This window comes from Ciona robusta, chromosome 2, assembly GCF_009617815.1.
Source record: "Ciona robusta chromosome 2, ASM961781v2".
Taxonomy (NCBI): domain Eukaryota; kingdom Metazoa; phylum Chordata; class Ascidiacea; order Phlebobranchia; family Cionidae; genus Ciona; species Ciona robusta.
The window spans coordinates 3,841,819-3,862,322 of NC_143236.1; the positions used below are offsets into that span (position 1 = coordinate 3,841,819).

At 36.1% G+C, this 20,504-nt stretch overlaps 4 protein-coding genes across 5 annotated transcripts; 3 read left to right on the forward strand and 1 right to left on the reverse strand.

The window, feature by feature from the left end:
- The first annotated feature begins 307 nt into the window (after nt 1-307).
- On the forward strand, nt 308-10,540 carry LOC149740266 (guanylate cyclase soluble subunit beta-1-like). 2 transcript variants are annotated; one of them, XM_089872695.1, is made up of 17 exons: nt 308-1,009; nt 1,096-1,246; nt 1,434-1,647; nt 1,757-1,830; nt 1,931-2,031; nt 2,319-2,437; nt 2,877-3,074; nt 4,720-4,875; nt 5,594-5,813; nt 6,216-6,392; nt 6,903-7,107; nt 7,356-7,553; nt 8,021-8,141; nt 8,353-8,469; nt 8,769-8,909; nt 9,265-9,419; nt 10,266-10,540. In XM_089872695.1, the coding sequence occupies exons 3-17, from the start codon at nt 1,645-1,647 to the stop codon at nt 10,399-10,401; spliced, it is 2,121 nt and encodes a 706-aa protein (XP_089728821.1). In that variant the 5' UTR covers nt 308-1,009; nt 1,096-1,246; nt 1,434-1,644; the 3' UTR covers nt 10,402-10,540. The 2 variants fall into 2 exon arrangements, with proteins under 2 accessions (XP_089728821.1, XP_089728822.1); XM_089872696.1 differs by having other exon boundaries at nt 308-1,246; nt 5,594-5,774.
- Nucleotides 10,541-11,170: 630 nt separating this feature from the next.
- LOC149740267 (ankyrin repeat domain-containing protein 49-like) lies at nt 11,171-12,045 on the forward strand. The gene has a single exon (XM_089872712.1). The coding sequence runs from the start codon at nt 11,410-11,412 to the stop codon at nt 11,944-11,946; it is 537 nt and encodes a 178-aa protein (XP_089728838.1). The 5' UTR covers nt 11,171-11,409; the 3' UTR covers nt 11,947-12,045.
- Nucleotides 12,041-18,178, forward strand: LOC149740268 (alpha/beta hydrolase domain-containing protein 17B-like). The gene is made up of 6 exons (XM_089872708.1): nt 12,041-12,412; nt 12,699-12,973; nt 13,228-13,407; nt 13,614-13,747; nt 16,650-16,742; nt 17,240-18,178. The coding sequence occupies exons 1-5, from the start codon at nt 12,212-12,214 to the stop codon at nt 16,727-16,729; spliced, it is 870 nt and encodes a 289-aa protein (XP_089728834.1). The 5' UTR covers nt 12,041-12,211; the 3' UTR covers nt 16,730-16,742; nt 17,240-18,178.
- On the reverse strand, nt 17,858-20,432 carry LOC149740269 (neurochondrin-like). Its single transcript, XM_089872698.1, has 2 exons — nt 18,652-20,432; nt 17,858-18,460 (listed from the first exon to the last, which is right to left on the reverse strand). Exons 1-2 carry the CDS (start codon nt 20,328-20,330, stop codon nt 18,247-18,249), a joined length of 1,893 nt encoding a protein of 630 aa, XP_089728824.1. The 5' UTR covers nt 20,331-20,432; the 3' UTR covers nt 17,858-18,246.
- Between the last annotated feature and the right edge of the window lie 72 nt (nt 20,433-20,504).

Here is a 20,504-nt window from a genome sequence, read left to right on the forward strand (position 1 = left end):
TCCCAAGTGTAGGTTACAGATCAACTATTTTTATTCTGCAGCGTTGCATAAGCCCAGAGTGCTTTAAACTTAGCTCCCTTTAGTTTAGCCCCGGTTTTATGAGCAGGAGCGATCGCTCATTTGTTCAAACATTTATCAAGTGGATTGTTGCGGGCTATACTGTGTCGTTATCGCAAAAGATAGCAACAGCCACCCCTAACCGAAAGTGAGGTTAATTAGCAAACGTACAACCTTCGATAATGAGTTCGATAAACAAAAACATATGTGCGCCATTCACAAGCACTGAGTAAATTTGACATTCTAATCAGTATGTTAAAAACGGCGAGTAACAATATTAAAAATGAAATCGTCTTTTCTGGTCGATAGGTACGATCAATAATGATGTCCCGATTTAAAAAATACTAGTTCGGAAAGTGCGTATATAGTCAACAAGTGATATACGACTCTGGTTAAATGTGCAAAGGGTTAAGTTTGATCAAGCCTTTACGCATCAGACTTTTCAATGCAAAGCAGTTACGTGCATATAATGCTTTGGTTTTGTACGCGGATGTTGCTCTCTCACAGTTGTAAGTAAAGTCCACATGCTGATTTCATCTGCGACACTCTACTGCAGTTGCAAATGCTATTACGAGATGTGCGGATCGTAGCAAACCCAGGACAACCGGTGACTCAGTTTCTTTGTTTACTGTTTTCGCAGCCGGTGCTTTCTCATCGCACTATAGGCTATGGCTGATGAAATAATTACAACTTCTTTGATTAGTTACAGCAAGAGCACAGTAGCTGTAGTAATTAGGTAAAACATAAATGAACTGTCAAAGCTTCGATTTTTTGTCAGTTACTAATCCGCTTTGAAGAAGAATTCAGCAAGCTACAGACAGATGTTTAAGGTTTTCTCCCTCTCGCTGTAATGCGGATCTTGGGCGAAGCGCTCGTGCTGTTTGCAACTTGTTGCGGTGAACGGTACTGGCTAAGAAATACGTTACATTTAATCGATTTGAGGGAAGACACTGTAGGTATTGCTTAGGGACAGGCCCGGCGCAGAGCTTATTAAATTTAGGGAAAAACGGGATCGGCTCTACTCGTGTTTCGTTGCAGTTAGCGAAGATTTTTCACTCCCACCGACCGTTTCTGGCATTCTTTTGCCCGCTGCGTTGATTGCACAAGTCAAGAAGAACTTCTTTTCTGCCGTCTGCGATTAATGAAATCTCGAAGAAAACGAACAACCATAAAGCGTTGAAAGATTGTGGTAAGCTGGAAAGTGGTTACCAGCATAGCAGCTGCATACTCAACCTTCATCAGCTATTTATTAGTGGCTGATTGTCAGGTGTACTGTCAACTAAATGTTTGTGTTTTAGCCAAATATTAAGTATTAGGCTATGTTGCAATTGTTATGCAGGTGTAGAAAAGTTCGAAATTTGTTTTCTTGTTTACAGATTTAAAAAAAGAGAAGTGGATTTGGTGCAAGGAAATCGGATTCCGACGGTCGTCTGTGACGTCACAAAACAAGCTCCGCGGATGACGGTTTTACGACGCGCCACCTCATAAAAGTGGGATGCTGTACTAATATATAGCACGTTGGAACGCTATAGGCTTGTGCACGCACGGGGCTGCGCTCGATGTAATTTTAAAGATCAAGTATAGACGATGGTACGTTAAATTTTGGAGAAATTAATATGTTCTTATATGAATACCTTTGCAAAGAATGTAACGTTTCACTTTCAATATTTTGTCAGTAATATAGTGTTATATGTTATAGTATGGATTTGTGAACTACGCACTCGAGCAACTAGTTCTTCGTAACTTCGGTGAAGAAATATGGAACGAGATTAAGTGAGTTGGTATCATATTAAAAAGAAGTTATATAATTATGTTATGTATAAAGTAATACAGTACAACTAAGTTACAAAGAGGTTGACATTGTCTTTTTCAGGCGGGAAGCGGATCTTCACATCCAGGGACAGTTTATTCAAAGAATCATTTACGACGATATCTGCACGTTCGACTTGGTGAAAGCGGCCGTAAAAGTGCTTAGTGAGTAATCTCTGTAACTTTCTCCGGTAAATTTACGACTCTGCGCAACTCTTCGTGTCTCGGTTAGCTAAATGATTACCCCACTCTTCGTTGCCAGGCAACAATACATAAGGTGACGTCCCTTAGGTAAATTTCAATCTTTATTTTTGTCGTGTAAGAACATACACGATAGCACAGGTTTGTCACCTGTTGTACTTTATTACCTGCTGTAAACAACACTGACCAATGGTTTGATATTTTTCACTCACGCCCACACATCCAATGTACACCGATTAAAATTCCAACAGAGACGGACAGCGGCAAAATTCTTGAACTTTTCGGCAACTTCTTCTTCCAGTTCTGCGAGGAGTCCGGATATGACGTCATTTTGAGGGTTCTCGGTTCCAGTGTGCGGGAATTTCTAGAGGTAAATATTCCGCTTTCCGAGTTTGGTAGGTTGCGGTGTACAATAAGCTATTAACGACCTTGTATCGGGTGATGCGTAAATCATTAGCTCGTAGCTTTGTACTGGTATAGGTGAAGTGGTTATAATGCCAAACCGCTTGATGCTTCTGTTTACTGTCACAGCCAAGTTTGCTAAATTTATACGGCTAGAAACTTTAAGATCGCTTAATGTGTATTCATTGTTTATAAGAACACATGGCATAATTACCATGTTAAAACGCATATTACATACTTGTAACATAATAATCCTCGCACATGTTTTAAATAACAGTTAATTAGAAATTGTTTTCACCATTCACGCTTTACTTAATCCCTATCACCAAGGCTACATGGCGGTCGTATTTTCACGATTTCCAATCGATTCGCACCCGACAGGTTTTATTGCCTCTCTCTTCCCACAGAACTTGGATGCCTTGCACGACCATCTAAGCTCCGTTTATCCCGGCATGAGAGCACCAAGCTTCAGGTGTACAGGCAACGGTAGTGATGATACGCTCACCTTGCACTATTACTCAGAAAGAGACGGCCTGGAAGACATTGTGATCGGCATAGTAAAGGCTGTGACAAAACAAATCCACAAAACTGAAACCGAAGTAAAGGTAATCTTATTTTATTACTTTTTCCTTCATACCCAGTGATGATTTTATTGGTGACCATTTTCCCATTACTTTACTCTCGTGCTGGTTTGTATTCGGCAGTTTGTTTGCATAATTGCAAAATTACAGTATTCGACTGAGGAATAAAATCTATAATGGTTTAAATTGTAGTAGACAACTAGTTGCTTGTTTCAAACCAAAACAGAGTAATACGCGGAAAAAGGAAGCCTAAACCCAAGCTTCTGTTGCTGTGTGCGGTATTACAGCGCAAAAACAAACATTTTGGTATCAATTTACGATCGCCAACGCAGTTTTAATTTACACAACTGACATTTGTCGAGACCACAATCTTAACCACACCTGTTCGAGCGGTTTCTATTTTCTGCTCCACCGACCTTTCCATTAACGGGGAATCTAAATTAGCATACGTACCGTTTAAAGTACAATTTTCCTTGGACTTTGGGTGTAATTTATATTTTTGAAAATGGTTTATAGTTTGAGTCACGAAGCGTATAGGAGTGTTTCTGTACCAGTGAGCATATGGGTCCTATAGCACACGTGAAGTTTTCAACAATGGGCGCTTGTAAAACGCAATGTAGTGCAACCAATTTATCATCTTAAAAGTAACGCCAGGAATCCGTAGTATCATCTTACTTAATTGGTAAAGTCCTTTCGCAGCGGCGTATGCGTCATTTTCCTCATACAAAAGCTGCATTTTAATGAAATGGAAATATCGCTGTCTTATTGATTTATCTTACTGGTAATTTAAAACTGACGTTTTATTTACGCGTGTCCATCTTAATTGCATATACGGAAAACAAATGTTTTTGAAAGGTTGTCGGTAGCAATTACTGAGTTTCCACATTCCTCATTAAGAGTAACATTGGAGCAACACGTGCAGCTTTGTATCTATTCCCTGATTTAACATTTGTTTGCGTGTGTGTGTGAGTGTATAGCGTCCCCTCGCCTGCTCAATTATGCGGTAATTCCAACACACTTACCAGTCCTGCCACTTACCGACAGACCACCCGTATACGAGGTCCCTCGTTTTTTTCCTAATGGGGTCGCCGAACGTCGAACAAGCTCCCGTCTCGTAACATCGCTCCGTGGTCTCATGGGATCACGGTATATCGACAAAACCCGCGTCGATTGCACGTCTTTTTCATATGGCAGAAACAGGGCATGTGAATGTAAATTAATTAAAAACCCTCTGCGCCACATTCAAACCACACGAGGTTCGCCGAGTTTACGCAAATCGAAGTCAATTCGGACGACCAACCGGTGTGTTCTTGTTTCGCTTATCATTGATTAGTTCTAAAGGTTTATACGTGCTCGTGTTGGATGGATAACAGATCCTTTCATGCACAACCGTTTTTTTACGATTTACCCAAAGGTTAACTATACATGCAGATTTGGTTTTTAAATCTAAATAAAAAATGAAAAAATTCCCTCTAAAAATAATCACCCACAAATTAAAATACGTGGTAATTCGTAAACTGGCACGAGGTGTATGAAACAGAACACCCAAGTTATTACGATTGTCGTTTTCCGAGCACGCGAGAATAAAGCAAGTTACATTTATTCATTTATTTATTCAAATAAAACTGTAACTATCCTTTATCAGTGAATTCACTACAACTCGTTACAGGTTATAAAACAAAAGGACGAAACATGCGATCACGTCCAGTTCGAAATTGTTGCTAAATCGGGAACGTTGTCAGGTGGAAAAGCAAAAGACCTCGCCACCATAGAAGGCGCACTTTCCACCATGGAACCAATAATAGGAGTCCCTACTTTGTGCAAGGTACATTTATAGATATACATGTGTCGTGAACTTCATATATTGGGTATAGGCCGGTAGGGGAAGTTGGGACACATATTCATTCTATTTTCCCGTCCCATTTGGTAAGAAACAAGGAAAGTTCAAGGGATTATAAAACCGTATACTTACGACTCCCATAGACTGGTGTTGATTGTTTAAAACACGATCAGGATATTTGGATATTATGTGCTCTTCCCCTCTCATTCTATATAGTGGAGTTTTTATTTTGTATTCTAACGCGAAAGACACTTTCTTGAATAGAACGTTTCTGCGTGAGAACCGGTCTGTGTATAAAAAGAATCATAAGCATAACGGACCGTTTTCATAATCATATACCCTAAACCTCACCTTAACTTCATAAAGGGTAAACAGGTGTTGATCTTCATCGTGTTGAAATCTATTAGCTTGGTGGTCCTAAATAAATATCGACTGGTCAGGTTTTGAAGGTCGCAGCCTGTTTGCTTTGCAATTATTGGGGTAGTAGAGGTAATGAGGCGTATACGTGAGTCAGGTGGGGTTGGTCCGCATTAAATTGTTTGTTTTTTTAAATCGTTTCTGTGCGAGTTCACTTTACATATATGTGGTTATGTATTTAGAAGATATGGTATTAAACGAACACGTTTTAGGACATCAGAAACATAATATAGCCGTTTTGTATTTTATGGGTAATTGCAACAAATGGTTATCTTTTAATTGACAGGCCTTGCCGTTTCATTTAATGTTCGATAAAGACATGGTGGTTACGCAAGCCGGAGCCTCGATTGCCAGAGCCATTCCTGGTCTCATGTCTGTATGTGAGGTCGAAGGGGCTACATGTGAATGTGACGACTGCGATGATGACGAAATATACGAAGACCAGTCGTCATCGGACCCCGATGAAAGTACGGTGTATGAGGACATATTCGATAAGTGGTCTGAAGGTCGGTGTTCCATACGCCGCTGTGTGCCTGCTTGGTGTGTTAGGGAATGCCATAATTCGTCGAATAACCGCTGCGATTGTTGGTAGATAAACTCTAAAAAAGACACTTTCGTAATTTTTCTAATTTCTTTTTCCCGAATGCAATCGTTTTACTTTCTGTAATATATACCGTCTGCTGCGTGCATGATGTCACGAGGTACTTGTATTGCGTAGAAAGCAACGTGTGTGGTTTGCACCTGCTGATGGTAAGCAAATCTTGATTCATTGCTTTGTAACGTGCGTTTGCCCAGCATGATCAATAACAATTCTTGCATCATAATCTGTGCCGTCTCAGTTCTCCGTTTCTTTATCTCTCGCCCTATTAAAGAACAAAATCCCCCAATCCCCGCCTCTCTGGTTTCAGATTGTTGTCGGTGTGACGCAGTGTACGACAGTGACGATGGAAATTTGGACCGTGATGACGTCATGGACACCGTAAAGGTCACTGACCTCTTCGACCTCGTGCGACCCCGGATCAACTTTAACTTTACGAGCATCAACGCACAAATTAACCAAGTATTTGTTCTCCGGACTAAAATAGGTAAAAAGTGATTTTTTTATTTAAATAGAAACGATAAAGATCGGTGTAACGCATGGGTAAAAGATACTAAATCCAAAATTAAAAAAAAAAAAGTTTCAAAGTTTAAGAAGTAAACTGATAGTTAAGTAGGAGTTTTAAAATAACCTGTTTGCTTGAGGCTTGATTTTTTTACCCAATCTAACATAATAAGATAATATGTGACCTGTTGTGAACAAATTCAACTTTTAGCTTGCTCCAATGCAACAAACGCGAATTCCCAATAAAAAGTTTGTCGTAGTAGGGTGGGGGGAGATGGGACACCTTTAGCACAAAATATACAAATAACACCAGTATAAGATTCGTAACGATAAGTTTGTACAATCATTTCAATTTTCTTTGTTTACTACCGGACGGGACGAGAAAATAGTATAAAAAGGTGTCCCATCGCCCCCACTCTCTATATAATAAACGCTCGTCCCGTATTTACAAAAGATAAAGAACGGAAATGTAATAAATACCGGTAATATACAGGGGTGCTTCAAACGCAAGAAGATACTACGAATGGACAGACCTCGGACGTGAAAAGTGACGCTGGGAAAGGGGAACGTTTGAACCCGGAAGTGATGCGAAAGAAAAGCGAGCACAGATGTGACCGTGAAAGTTCCTGTCTGCGATTAAAGGGCCAGATGATTTTCGTTCCAGAGTGCAATCAGATGCTATTTCTTTGTTCTCCCAGGTAAGGTTGTTGTTTATTAAGTAAAATTGGATTTTTGTTATACGTTATCGGTAAACACTCTTCACCATATTGAGATTTACGCAGCAAATAAAATGGAATGTTGACTAGTGACATATGGTTATCTCATTAGGTTGATAATTCAGGTCTGGATTTTTTTTATTGATCGCATTGATTTGTTGTATTGACCGAAACGTGCAAAGATGGTTCGCCTGTGGTTTGGGGAACGTTAAATTTCGGTTATTCCCCAGCGTCATGAGTCTCGACGACTTGACGATGCGGGGGTTACGTTTGAGTGATCTTCCGCTTCACGATGCGACACGTGACCTTGTACAACTCGGTGAGCAGTTTGAAGAAGATTACAAACTTGCACAGAGCTTAGAAATATTAACCGACAAACTTCAACACACAATGCTGGCCCGGGAAAGAGAGAAGAAAATGACAGACAAGTATGACTGTTTTTGTGCGCGCGACAAAAAAATTCGTTTCATTAAAAAATTTCACATTGTTAAATTTGAAAAATTTTCCGAGCATTAAGCTGTGCACATATTTCTAATGGTGGGGTCGACAACGCATTTTTGTGTGGCTTCAAGTTGACTTGCAATCTTTCTGCGCATTTAGATAATTACACACGCTCTGTTGTTACATCGATTCCATTATCAGTAACTGGAATTATGGATTATCTTTAAGTTTCTGGTTCACTTACATTATATCAACTGTGACCAAACTTTAAGTCTGATAATCGGGCTCTTAAAAAACTACCAAAGTTTTCTAAAAATACTGAATTGCGCTGTCCATACATCAAAACGAAATTGCCGCTATACAAGGCACTGCGTTTATGAAAATTTAAAGAATATAACAAAGTCATAAGAAATTTAATATCAAGGCCGTTTAAACCTGCTTTTATCCTCTTTAGATTGTTATATGCTGTCCTACCCCACTGGGTCGCCAACCAGTTACGACATAAAAAGAAAGTACCGCCGAAAAGATTTGACAACGTAACTATTCTGTTCAGCGGACTTGTTGGATTTAGCGAGGTAAGTTACATTTTCAAGTCAAACATTTTTCGTCAGTGATAAAACGTTCATCAGATACCCATTTTTTATAACATCCGATTTGTTTTTTACTCCAGTCATACTATTAGCTTAGTAACAGCGATCTGACCTATAGAATTTCTAAATCTGGCTTCTTTAAGTTTATTACCTCCGTTGCGGAAATTTCATTCCAGAATAAACATTTCTGTTTCAGTTTTGTGCGAAGAATACGACGTCAGACGGGGCAATGAAAATAGTGCAATTGCTTAACGCTGTGTATACGACCTTCGATCGGCTTACCGACCCGAAGACGAACCCATTCGTTTACAAAGTAAGTTGAGGTGTTTTAAAATCGTAGGAACCAGACTTCAGCTGGAAGTTTTAGACCACTGGTTGAGCAATAGTAACGTATACTTGTGGAATCTTTTTTTTAAATATTAAGTGGTGTGGGGGGAGATCGGACACCTTTAGCCCTTAACATCCATATATTTTGATCGTGTTTTAAACAATTAACAACCATACGAGGATACGGAATTATAATTCTTCTTTGTTTACTACCAAATGGCAAGTAAAAATGGATTTAAAAAGGTGGCTATCTTTCCTCACCCTATTATATGCTTTACAATGCAGGTTGAAACTGTAGGCGACAAATACATGGCAGTGAGTGGTCTCCCCGAACCTTGTCACGATAATGCTCGGCATATCTGCGAGATGGCGCTAGAGATCATGGATTTGAGCAGTCAGATTAATATTGACAGTCATTCTATAAAGGTAAGAACAAATTTTAGATAACCTAAGCAAAAATGAGTTCTAATTAACATTTGTGTTGTTACATTATGGTTATCAAAATACAGGGAGCTAATAAAATTTTCGATGTTTTTTTTGTTATGTTTGATTTGTTTAAAGTTGCTAGCTGCAACAGCCAAGCTTTTGAAATGACGCTCTTTTCGACATCTTTTATCCATAACGTGTTTTACAACTGCGATTTTGCTGTTTAAGTGCTTTTTTCTTTCTTTAAATAACACAATCTTCGCTATCGTTTTCCAAAATAATAAACAAAAACGCGTGTCATTTTAAGTTATGAAAAGTATATATTAAAAGTATGTTTGGCAAATTTGCATTGTAGGTGACAATAGGTATTCATACTGGTGATGTTGTAACTGGAGTTATCGGTCAACGGACTCCAAGGTATTGTCTCTTTGGGAACACTGTGAACATATCATCAAGGTGCGAAACGACAGGAATACCCGGAGAAATCAATGTATCGGAGTTTACGTATAGGTATGTATAGTTTCGATGTATATAGTGGTGTGGAAGACGGGAGACTTTAGCACATAATATCATAATATTCTAATCGTGTTTTTAATAATTAACATTACTATATGGGTCGTGAGAATACGGTTTTATAATTCTTTAAATGTTCTTTGATTAATACCAAATAAGACTAGAAAATAGAATGAAGAGGTGTCCCATCTTCTTCCTCCCTACTATATATTTGGATAGGTCCTATATGGAATTGTGGATAAAACGAGCTGTCATGAACAGTCGCAATTTTGCATTAAAGTGTCTAGTGATTGAAAAAAAATTATGCTACTTGATATATATTTTAATGTAATTAGGCGTGGGTGTAATTAAGCCTTCTATACGGTATCTGGTTCATTGATATGATTGAAAACCTAGCTCATATTGTTTAATATGATATATATATATATACCTTCAACGCATATTTTTAATCGTCCGCTATGGAAACAGATAACGCTTCACATGTTTTTATACGTTTCCGGGCACTGTGTAATTAATTGGGACATATTTGCGCCGAACTATTATATAGTAGGGTGGGGGGAGATGACACACCTTTTTATTCCATTTTCTTGTCCTATATGGCAGTAAACGAAGAACAGCCAGAGAATAATAAAAACGTATCCTAACGACTCCCATTGACCATTGTTAATTGTTTAAAACACGATCAGGATATTTTGATATTCAGTGCTAAAAGTGTCCCATCTTCCCCCACCCTACCATATTACATTACCAGCTCAGATTTAGGAAACCGTTTTACCGTTTAGCAATTGAGTATTATACTATCCAACTTTTAAATCGCATGTTAACATAGACTCTATGTCATAGAGCGATCCAGTCACCGGACTGTTACAGCCCTCGGTGCAAATTCCGACTACGCGGAGATGTTCAAATGAAAGGCAAAAATGAACCGATGAAAATGTACATTTTATCTCGACGTGATCTGCATGAGACTGACCTTTAGAAGACTGACCTCTACCAGTTTCATCTGGTTCTTTATCACTGTGAAAGTAAACGAACGTGACCGTCCAACATCACTGTATTTTGCAGCAATCATTTGTGAAGTTTGATTGTTATACTGAATAAAATACTATAAATTGTAATGCGCGTGAGTGGAATTGAAATCTTCGGAAATATAGTTCCCTAAGTTTAAATTTGTTTAGTTAGGTTTTTGATTTGACTTTTGAACTTGTAGAGATTTAACTTGGAAAAAGTAACAGAAGTACGAATAACTCGGTGACGCTGACATTATATTCAAGAGTGGTTGCCCTGTGGTTAAGTGCGATGTTGTAAGTGAAAGACCTCACTCGTAAAGAACAGAAACAACGTTAAAGCTAAATGCTTGAAATGAGAATCCAAAACAGCAAATCATTGTAAAGTGAGTTTGTTATGTCACAATGTTCAACTAGCGTCACAGTCAGCCCGCTATCCAATTAGTCACTTTATAATTAAAACGCATTTTATAATAAAATGTGCCCATTTATTAGTGCTCTGCTCTCTTGTGTTTTAGAGCAATGGTAAAGAAAATTTATCAAAGATTCAAACTAATTTAGAAAAGGATTTAACTAATATAGAAAAAAATCTTACAATTTGAATAATTCCATAGATAAAAACACAAAAGTAAAGTTTTATTGCTATATTAGTATGTAACTGGGGACAAAAGTAGTGCAGACTGGACACTAGATGGTTAGATTGAAGCCAAAGATTCTTCTGACACTTACAAGTCAGTTCACAAAAAGATCTGAAATTAGTTTGTTTTGTTTAGTATTTCTTTTTATGACTGACATATTTGGTTGTTGCATGTCAAGTTATTATTATAAAACGGACAGTGCGGCGGTGTTTACGTGCACAAGTTTGAATTAATCGAAAATCTGATTTCAAATACAAAAAGTACAGTGAGTTTTAAATTTTACAGCCTTATTAGTATCTTGTGTGTCTAATGAAGTACTGAAGTGTCACTTTTAAATTAGGGATGAATTTTTTGATTGATTCAGACAGTAGTTCTGATGATAATGAAGAACCAAGCAATGAAAATGAAAAGTTTCTATGGGCTGCAGGAAACGGGAAAATAGACATGGTTAAGCAAATGTTTGAAAGCAATTCAGATCTTACAAAGTGGAAAGATGAAGATGGTTACACTGCAATACACCGTGCATCATCTGAAGGACAAGTTGAAGTCATTGAGTATCTACTAAAACATGGTGCTGATGCCAATGTAAAAACGCTAGATGGTTGGACGCCTTTGCACTGTGCATGTAAGTGGAACAATGCTAAAGCCGCTACCGTACTGTTGGCAAATGGAGCCGAAATAAACAATGTGACGAATGGTAATAACACTCCATTACATGCTGCTGCAAGTGAGAAAGGAAACGAAGATGCGCTGAAACTGTTGCTGGCACATGATAAAGTTGACATCAGTGTTGTGAATGATGGTGGAGATACTGCTTATGATTTAGTCAGAAGAAATACTGCTAATGCTGGTTTATTTCAAACTGCAGCATCGAAGTGACAGTTAATCTTTCTTTATTTAAAGATGAACACGGGTTGTTTGTCTTTGCCTTTTTTTAGTTCTAGTTCGCTTAATCAGTATTGTATCTTATATTTTCAGGTTTGGCATAAGTTTAATAGAGTGCTTGTTAGTAGCAGTTCGTTACCGGTCAAGTGCTCGTTAGGAGATTTGTTTTGTTTGTGTGTTTGTTCAAGTTTGGTGGTAAGGAATATTCAATCAGCAAATGCAAGTTTACTGAAATAACTCCAACAATATTCAAACTGTCATGGCCACCCTGTCATTTCCCGACTTATGTCGGTTGTTTTGTTGCCCCCCTTGCCCAGCTCACATTGCTTCAAAACTTGCATTTATTCCACCTGATCCCACCTACTCGGTGATGCCGGATGAAACTGGGAACAAGTATATGCTGCATCTCACTGATCGAGCTGAATGGCAGTACTCGGAGCGTGAACAACAAGCATTGGAGGTTAGTTTAATATTAAATATATATATAGTATAACGGCTGTAGCTTGTAGGCACTGTTTTCTTTTTATTGTGGACGTGATATTTCTTTTCTGTTAATTAAAACAAAAAGTAAAATATCAGTATCTGTTATTTAAATTGCATTTCTAGTCAGTTAGGAAGCTTTATAATTTAACAGTCGATATGCTCCTGCTTGTACAATAATATTGATTATTTAAATACAAACTATACTACTCAACATATACCACACTCAGTCTACCTTTGTCCTTTATTAATTAATCATTTTCCAGGTATTTTTGGTTCGTACGTCTCGAGGCAATCGTGTTGCTTGTATGCATGTAAAGTGCACGACCACTGTCCCAGTAAGCAAATACACGCTTCTATTCTCACATGGAAACGCAGTAGACCTTGGACAAATGAGCTCATTTTACGTGGGACTCTCGGCTCGCTTAGGTGTCAATATTTTTTCATATGATTACTCGGGTTATGGCGCCAGTGCTGGACACCCGACGGAGAAAAATATCTATGCTGACATTGAAGCAGCTTTTCAATCACTGAGACAAAGGTGAGAGTACTGTTGGTGTGGTTAGATGAAGTACTAGTAACCTATATTGCTATGCTGTTTTTTGTTGTGGTTTCTAAAAGCCCTCATAAGCTATGAGGAAATGGGTTTCACATCTAAAGTAAACAAAGAGTCAACCCACTGTGTGTTTAAGAATGTGAAACTGGTGCAAATGTAATTAACCTGTTTACCCTGTTTATAGGCTTAATTTCTGGCAATTATCAGTAATCTTGTGACATACATTATCTTTGCTACAGGTACTCAGTAAGCCCTGAACACATTATATTGTATGGGCAAAGCATTGGTACAGTGCCCACCATTGACCTTGCAAAGAAATACGAATGTGGTGCCGTCATTCTACATTCCCCTTTACTATCGGGTCTACGTGTGGCGTTTCCAGATACCAAACGTTCATGGTGTTTTGATGTCTTCCCAAGGTATAACATCTCATATTGTTCAATTGTGTAGTAATAGGTGGTATAATGCTAAAAAGTAATTCTGTTAACATCCTATCCATCCTATGTAATTTTGTGTTTTTAATTTGTTATATAGGAATTTATAACAACTAGAAACAAGATTAAAGCAAAAAAACAACAGCAGCTTGATATGAAAATAAATTGCCTATGCTTGTTATGGTTTTTAGCATAGAAAAAATTCCCAAAGTCACCTCCCCTGTCCTTGTGATTCATGGGACAGAAGATGAGGTGATCGACTTCTCACATGGTCTTGCCATTTACGAGCAATGCCCTCGGGCTGTAGAACCACTCTGGGTTGAAGGTAAGATGAAAAGTTGCCCAAATTATTTTTAAATTTGTATTCTCACTTCTTAGAAATAGCTTTATATATTAATATAGGAAATATGTGAACCTGATAGATTTTACACTAAAAAAATAAAGTAGAAAACCCTTGTGGTTTCAATATGGGCATGCGAATTGTTAACCACAAGTCAAATTGGTTAGCCAGAAAATTTTAACCAAACTGGACAGAGGTTAATCCCTAAACCACAGGCACAGCAAATGTATTGAATGGTGAAATTCAATTACAGTTCACTTTTTAGTCTCTATTTATCGCATTTGAAAAATGTTTTTTTTTTGTGTCTTGAGTTTTGGGTTTACTATTTCAAATAGTATATTAAAACTATAAAACTCTTGAAAAATGGAAATGATACAGATGCGTAAAGATTAAACTAGTTCCTTTCGTTATCTGTAAAATAAATGGAAATTAACTGTTAGATAAATTATTCCTTTTTTGGCCATGTATTTTTGAGTTGGTGTTGCTGCAGATGTAATATAATGTGAATAAAATGTAATGCCTAGGAAGTAAGACGGACCTTGTTAAATTACCAACAACACAATTGTTAAATTCCTTAGATTACATGCCGTATATTTGTGGTGAAATATTGAAATATTTGTGATACAGCCCACTTGATATTGTTTCTACTACAAATGTTTTTAACCAGGTTGATTTGCAATAGTTTCAACAGTTTTCGTTTGTTACAAATTTGAATAATGAATAAATCTTTATTTTATTTAACAACTTAATCTTATTTTAACTCTACAAATTTAACTCCTTTTTAAGAAATCATGGTAATAACACAAAATTGCATAAAAATATGCGTGTCCGTGTCACCAACGTAATAACAATTTAATAGTTTTCAGTTTAACAAGCAAAGTAATAAAGTGTGTTTAGTTGGTGTGAATGAGGCCCAGTACTTGTTTTCCTGATAGTGATTCAATACATAATTGTTACTTGTTAGGTGTTATTCACAAAATAAACTGCATAGTTTAGTAGTATGTTGTTATGAACAATGTGAGAAATGATTTTACATTGTATTGAATACTTCATTGACAACCAACTTCCTGTATTGTATGGTGGTGTTATTGTAACCACAATATCCAGCAGTATTTTACTTGTTTGGTCATCGAGGAAAATTTTGTTTGTGGTTGTGGAGTATGATGGTAACTTTACAGTTTACAGTTTATTAGTTTGCCTTGGGCCCAAATGTTGTGTTGATGGGCTAATTTACAGATAAATACAAGAGTTCAGAATATATATGCTATAAACATTAGATAATATAGTAGTCTAAAAATGTCGTAACTGAAATCATTGAATGGCATGTGTATAAGAATAAGTCTTATATATTATAAATATAATTGATTTTTTAAAATAACACAAGTCACAACAAATTAAGGAATTGGCCTAGTTAAATTTAGGACCAGTTGAACTTATAATAGTCTTGTATGTTGTATGTATTTTTTGTATGTCATTTAAAGTTCTAGCATGTAGGTCATGACATGTATATTGGTTGGTGAAAAAGTGTTATGTTTGTTGATAATCTTTGTTATATTTGTATAATATAATGTACAGTCATACTTTGACACTTCAGTTCATACATTTCACTGTTGCTTGAAATCTGCATTTTTAATAAACAGTTTTATTTTATTTATGGGGATTAAACAGTTTAAAAATTACCAGCTTGTGTGAAAGTAAAGGGATTACACAGAGGCCCAGAAGGATATTAAAACTAAAATTTAACAGATACCATAGATAAGAAATAAACGTAGGCATGTGAATTGGGCCATTTGTCCATAAGTTGCATAATAGTACTGTGGGGTAAGATGGGACAACTTTAGCATTTAATATCCAAATATCCTGATTGTGTTTAGTTTCAAACAATTAACAACGGTATACATGAGTTCTGAGTATATGGTTTTCTACTTTATTGACTGTTCTTTACTACCAAATCAGACGAGAAAATAAAATAAACAGGTGTCCCATCTTTTCCCACCCTACTATAAAGAAATATCTTACATATATAATGTTTTTGATAAAAATGAATTGCCTTTTGAAATTTAATTATGTCAAATACAATTATAGGTATCATAGGTATTGAAAGAGACATCACTTAATGTGTGATAATGTATGTGTCATTTTGAACTCAAATAACCAACAACTATACCTTTGGTTAAAGTGTTGTTAAATAAACATTAAGTTTAGTTGTTTTAGTTAGAAAGTGTGGAAAGATTTTACCACCAGTGCCACTGAAGACAGATAGACAGAAAAAACTATTTGCTTTCACCAATCAAACAAAACAATTATTTTAATGTAATTACCTATTAGTAAAAGTAATTTCTTTAGAGGCTAAGTTATCCAAAGAGAGTTAAATCAAATTAACTAAATTTAATTGTTTCTTGCGTTTTACAAAGTCGGTCTAAAAATAAAACCTAGAAATTCTGGTTATGGTAAACTAACCATGAAAGCCACTATGTTCATTGTTCACAAAGAACAGCTTATTACAGAATACTAATAAAACCTGTATTGATTTCCCGCATAAAATGATGGCTTATGTTAACACTGAAATCCTAATTTTGTACTAAAGTGCATTTATAATTTTAATAATATATGTATATATATATATATATGCACAATTTTTGTTTAAATATATATATATATTAATAATTTCTTACTCTAAAAGTAAATTCGGATCTTAGGTTTAATGCTTCAACACAAAAACAAAACAAAACAGATATTTGTCAAATTATGGGTTTCTGTAGTTTGGCAAAGTAGCCTTATTAATTATCATTTAAAAATGCTGTGTACGACTACCTGGTTATTTAAGCATGCATATTATGTGGATTCTTTCTCTTGAAGACCATAATCAATAATTTGTAATTTTCAGGTGCCGGCCACAATGACATAGAACTGTACAGCCAATATGTGGAAAGGTTACGTCAGTTTATCCACAACGAATTGCCCTAAACTCACATTACTCGTATGTAAAATTATGACTGTGTTACATTATAGCAGTGGTTTTAACCAAGTATATAGTTTTTAATATAGTTTTAAGCAGATTAGTATTCTCAATTAGTACAATTTACCTTAGGAATTATTTTTGATATTTCACATTGGACCGATAGGCTATAAATAGAATACCTAAAAACATTTTTTGTATTTAAATAGCTATTGAATTCCTTTATGATAATACAATAAAGTGTGACTGTGTGTACTTAGTAAAAGGCTAAACACACTTTTGGTTGGGGTAGTTTCACTGGGGTTCTTAAATGGGTCGCTTTAACAAAAAGGTTAAAAATCACTGCAATATATACAGACATACCAAAGCTTCAGAGTGCCCATCTAACTCACTGTGTGCAATAAATGTAACAGATTTGTTAACTGGTTTAATTTTTTTATTGCTGTTGTAAAGTAGCAGAATAAGGTTTGACACTAAATGCTTGTAAAAGTACAGCAACATTTTTATTTTATATCTAGGTTAATCCTGTGAAGAATGCCTGCGTACTGTTGCTGATGATCTGCACATTTGATTGGAATAATCTACAATTACTTTCATAATCTTTGTAACAGGTCAATTAAGATCTTCTATCAGGACTGTGGAGTATTTTTGTACAAAGTTATTTTTAAAGTAACTCGCGCAAAAGAATGTCTATTTTTAATGTCGGCTGTTTACACCGATATATTTCATAATTTGTTGTGACTTGTGATTATATTGTTTCGGTTGCCTTGCTGTTTCCAGGAACCTCAGATTTCGAACTATCATAAACTGTACCAAGATTTAAATTAAAATTTTTTATGTATTGTGGTACGTATATTAATATTATCACTTTCTGTTTCTGTTTTTCTGATCGTACAAAATTAGAGTGGGAATTTTCCCACTAAATCTACTTCATCTCCAACTCTGCTGGTGGACTAACAGTAAAAGTTATTATTTTCAATTTTTAGAAAAGTAAGTTTTTATTCATATAATAGTATATGAGCAATGCCATGCTTGCAATTCAATCAATTGCAATGCATACATTTGACGTTTTTCCCAGATGAACTGTAGATTATATTCAGTTTTCACAAATCAAAGTAACTTTCATTGACAACTCATTTTACAAGCGTTAATTATATTCTATATTGCTTAACCAAGGTTTCAACAGTTTTGTATTACAGTTGTCAGTTGTTCTGCACTTGCTTTTGGCTGCTCCCATTTTTGAGCAATGTATTATTACTGGCAGCCAAATGTATTTCCTCTGCCTCGGGTTTTTTGCTCCAGGAATTGGTTGGTCTGTGTACAGCAACATGTTATTTAAATTTTAAAAGTTGTATTGCCAAGTAGCATTGTAGTCGTCTACTAATTCGCTCGGTGCAATTTGTTGGAATCGGTTATTTCTTAAACCTTTAAACACCAATAAACTAAATATGAAGGTACTTGAAGTTTTTTTATAGAGTCCGGTGAAAAGTTTATAATTGCATTTCCGAATGAAAAAATATAATTCCTATGCTTCAAGCGCAGCATTAAGAAGGCCATAACATGTCTGTGTTTCTCCTTCTGGGTCACTGTTGTGTTTAGATATTAAGTTTTGAATTTTTCTTTGAATTCCACTTTCCAGCACCAGCTCTTTTATCCAAAGCTCGGTTTTCAAACATCGAATGAATTCCTTCATTATGATTGGCCAAAGTTGTTCAACTGATGCCCACATGCTCTTATAACTGCAGGAAAATATATTCATATATTATACAAAGTGATCTACATAAAATGAAACTGTTTTTCTTAAATAGCATTTAAATTATAACACCTTTAAAGCTTTAACTTAGGTCTTTAATTACATCAAAATTGAATGATTTTTTTAATGCATAAAGCGGAAAATAAACTAAACAACTCCTTAAGAAAATAGAATTACCTAGAAGAGACTTCTATCCCAGCTTCACCAACTTTGTGAATGTTGTGCAAAAATGAGACGAGAGTTTTAAAAAATCTTTCTTGTTCGACAAGATTGTGCGCAATTTCAAGGTTCCAAACAATCAGTGTGAGTGTTCCAATATAAAATGCCAATGCAGTTGTTTTAGGTATGCTTATAAAATATCTCATAAATGATTTTAACATTGATATAAAACAGTCTTTTTCTCCAGATTCCAAACAGAGAACCATTAAACATTGTGAAACCAAACAAGAGGTTTCTTCTGAAACATTGGATCGAGAATCCACCAATGTTTGCCCAAAAATTTCGATAATTCCACTCTCTAAGATAGCATTTCTGGAAGATGCATTTTCAGCATAGTTGAGTATTCCAGGAGATACAGCTTTTAAAATATCATCAACATGCTCTTTTATGCATACCTTTAAAGCACTTAGAAAAGTAGGAGCAATTGCGATACCGAGTTCAGAAGTGGCGTACATTTCCACGTTAAGCCATGAAGAAACTGTGCGAAGACATGTGATTAAAAGGGTAGGACTTTTAGTTTCTATGAATTTTGTCATTAAAATTTCTATTGATTTTATGGCATCAGTCAGTGGCGCATCCAGAGATTTTATCTCCTCGAAGGTGAAAAGTTCATTTTCACTTTCAACTTGGTCAAATTGGGCGATATGGGAGCAACATGCTTCTATGATTGTAAAACATGTCAATAATACTTTCTGTGCATCATCAGATGAGGAATTATCCCAGTCATACACCAGCATTCTTATTTCCACACATGCAAGTCGAACAAGTAGTACTGATAATTTTTTATCTTGGTCCGTTTTGGTCGTCCAATTTAATTTATAAAGGTTTGTCAGTGTAGCAGAAAGAGAAAGTGCAGGATTTCTTTGAGCAGGACCAACTCTACTTGCGAAAATGTCACACAAACTGCTCGCCACATTATCTATCCAAAGTTGATTGTACTGTTCAGTACAAGATGCTGGCATTGAAGAAATGCATGCATTAAGAGATCGTATCAAACTAAATTTATTTTCGCTTTGGTCAGTTTTTATGTCAGATGAGATTAATTTAAGAAAATTTATCAAACTGTCAGATAAATGTTCCCAATTCTCCGGATCTTCTTGTAATAGCTTGGTCAAAATAAATATGACCATTTCATGATGGCTTTCAGAGTCTAATTTTTCATAGACTTTACATATAATTTCAACTGTAGGGTGGCGCAAAAGTACTTTAGCTCCGTCATCCGTGTCGGCAAGTGCAGTGACCAATTGCAGACAGTCTGTCACCATTGTTGGGTTACCAGCTGTTGATTCTACATCTGAAAGGATATTTAAAAGATGTGGAACAGATTTTCGCAGCTCTGTTCTTTCTACTAATTCTGGATTAGACGCAAATGACGCCAAAATTGAGACACCAAGCGACTGCATAATATCTTTCGGGCAATCCGGATCATCGCTATTTGCTGCGAGTAATCTCATTGGAAACGAAAATCCGATGGTTTCAAATAATTCCAATCGTTCATTTTCGTTTAGATTTCCAGCTTCTAACAGTTTGGTTATAATCAGCAGTGAGGCAAACCGTTGGCTATCATTTTTCGCCCTCTTCACGACACTCAATATGGAATGGAAACTTTGAGATTTTTGATTCATCGCACTTTTCATACGACTGAATCAAACACCAACAGAATATATCCTAAATTTGAGTCCTATTACAAAACTCTAAAACGAGCAGAAAGGTTTAGTATTCAATAAAACCCAAATTTAAAATAATAAACGCTTTGTTTACGTTTTTAAGCACGTGAAACCAACGATGCTTCCGATAAAGTAAGGCGGAGT

Coding starts and splice junctions, on each gene's coding strand:
- LOC149740266 (XM_089872695.1), top strand. Junction 3,075..4,719: donor AAACTGAAACCGAAGTAAAG/GTAATCTTATTT, acceptor AACTCGTTACAG/GTTATAAAACAAAAGGACGA. Junction 4,876..5,593: donor GAGTCCCTACTTTGTGCAAG/GTACATTTATAG, acceptor TTTAATTGACAG/GCCTTGCCGTTTCATTTAAT.
- LOC149740267 (XM_089872712.1), top strand. CDS start 11,410: ATGAATTTTTTGATTGATTCAGACAGTAGTTCTGATGATAATGAAGAA.
- LOC149740268 (XM_089872708.1), top strand. CDS start 12,212: ATGGCCACCCTGTCATTTCCCGACTTATGTCGGTTGTTTTGTTGCCCC. Junction 12,413..12,698: donor GTGAACAACAAGCATTGGAG/GTTAGTTTAATA, acceptor ATCATTTTCCAG/GTATTTTTGGTTCGTACGTC. Junction 13,408..13,613: donor TGTTTTGATGTCTTCCCAAG/GTATAACATCTC, acceptor TATGGTTTTTAG/CATAGAAAAAATTCCCAAAG.
- LOC149740269 (XM_089872698.1), bottom strand. CDS start 20,330: ATGAAAAGTGCGATGAATCAAAAATCTCAAAGTTTCCATTCCATATTG. Junction 18,461..18,651: donor GGGATAGAAGTCTCTTCTAG/GTAATTCTATTT, acceptor ATTTTCCTGCAG/TTATAAGAGCATGTGGGCAT.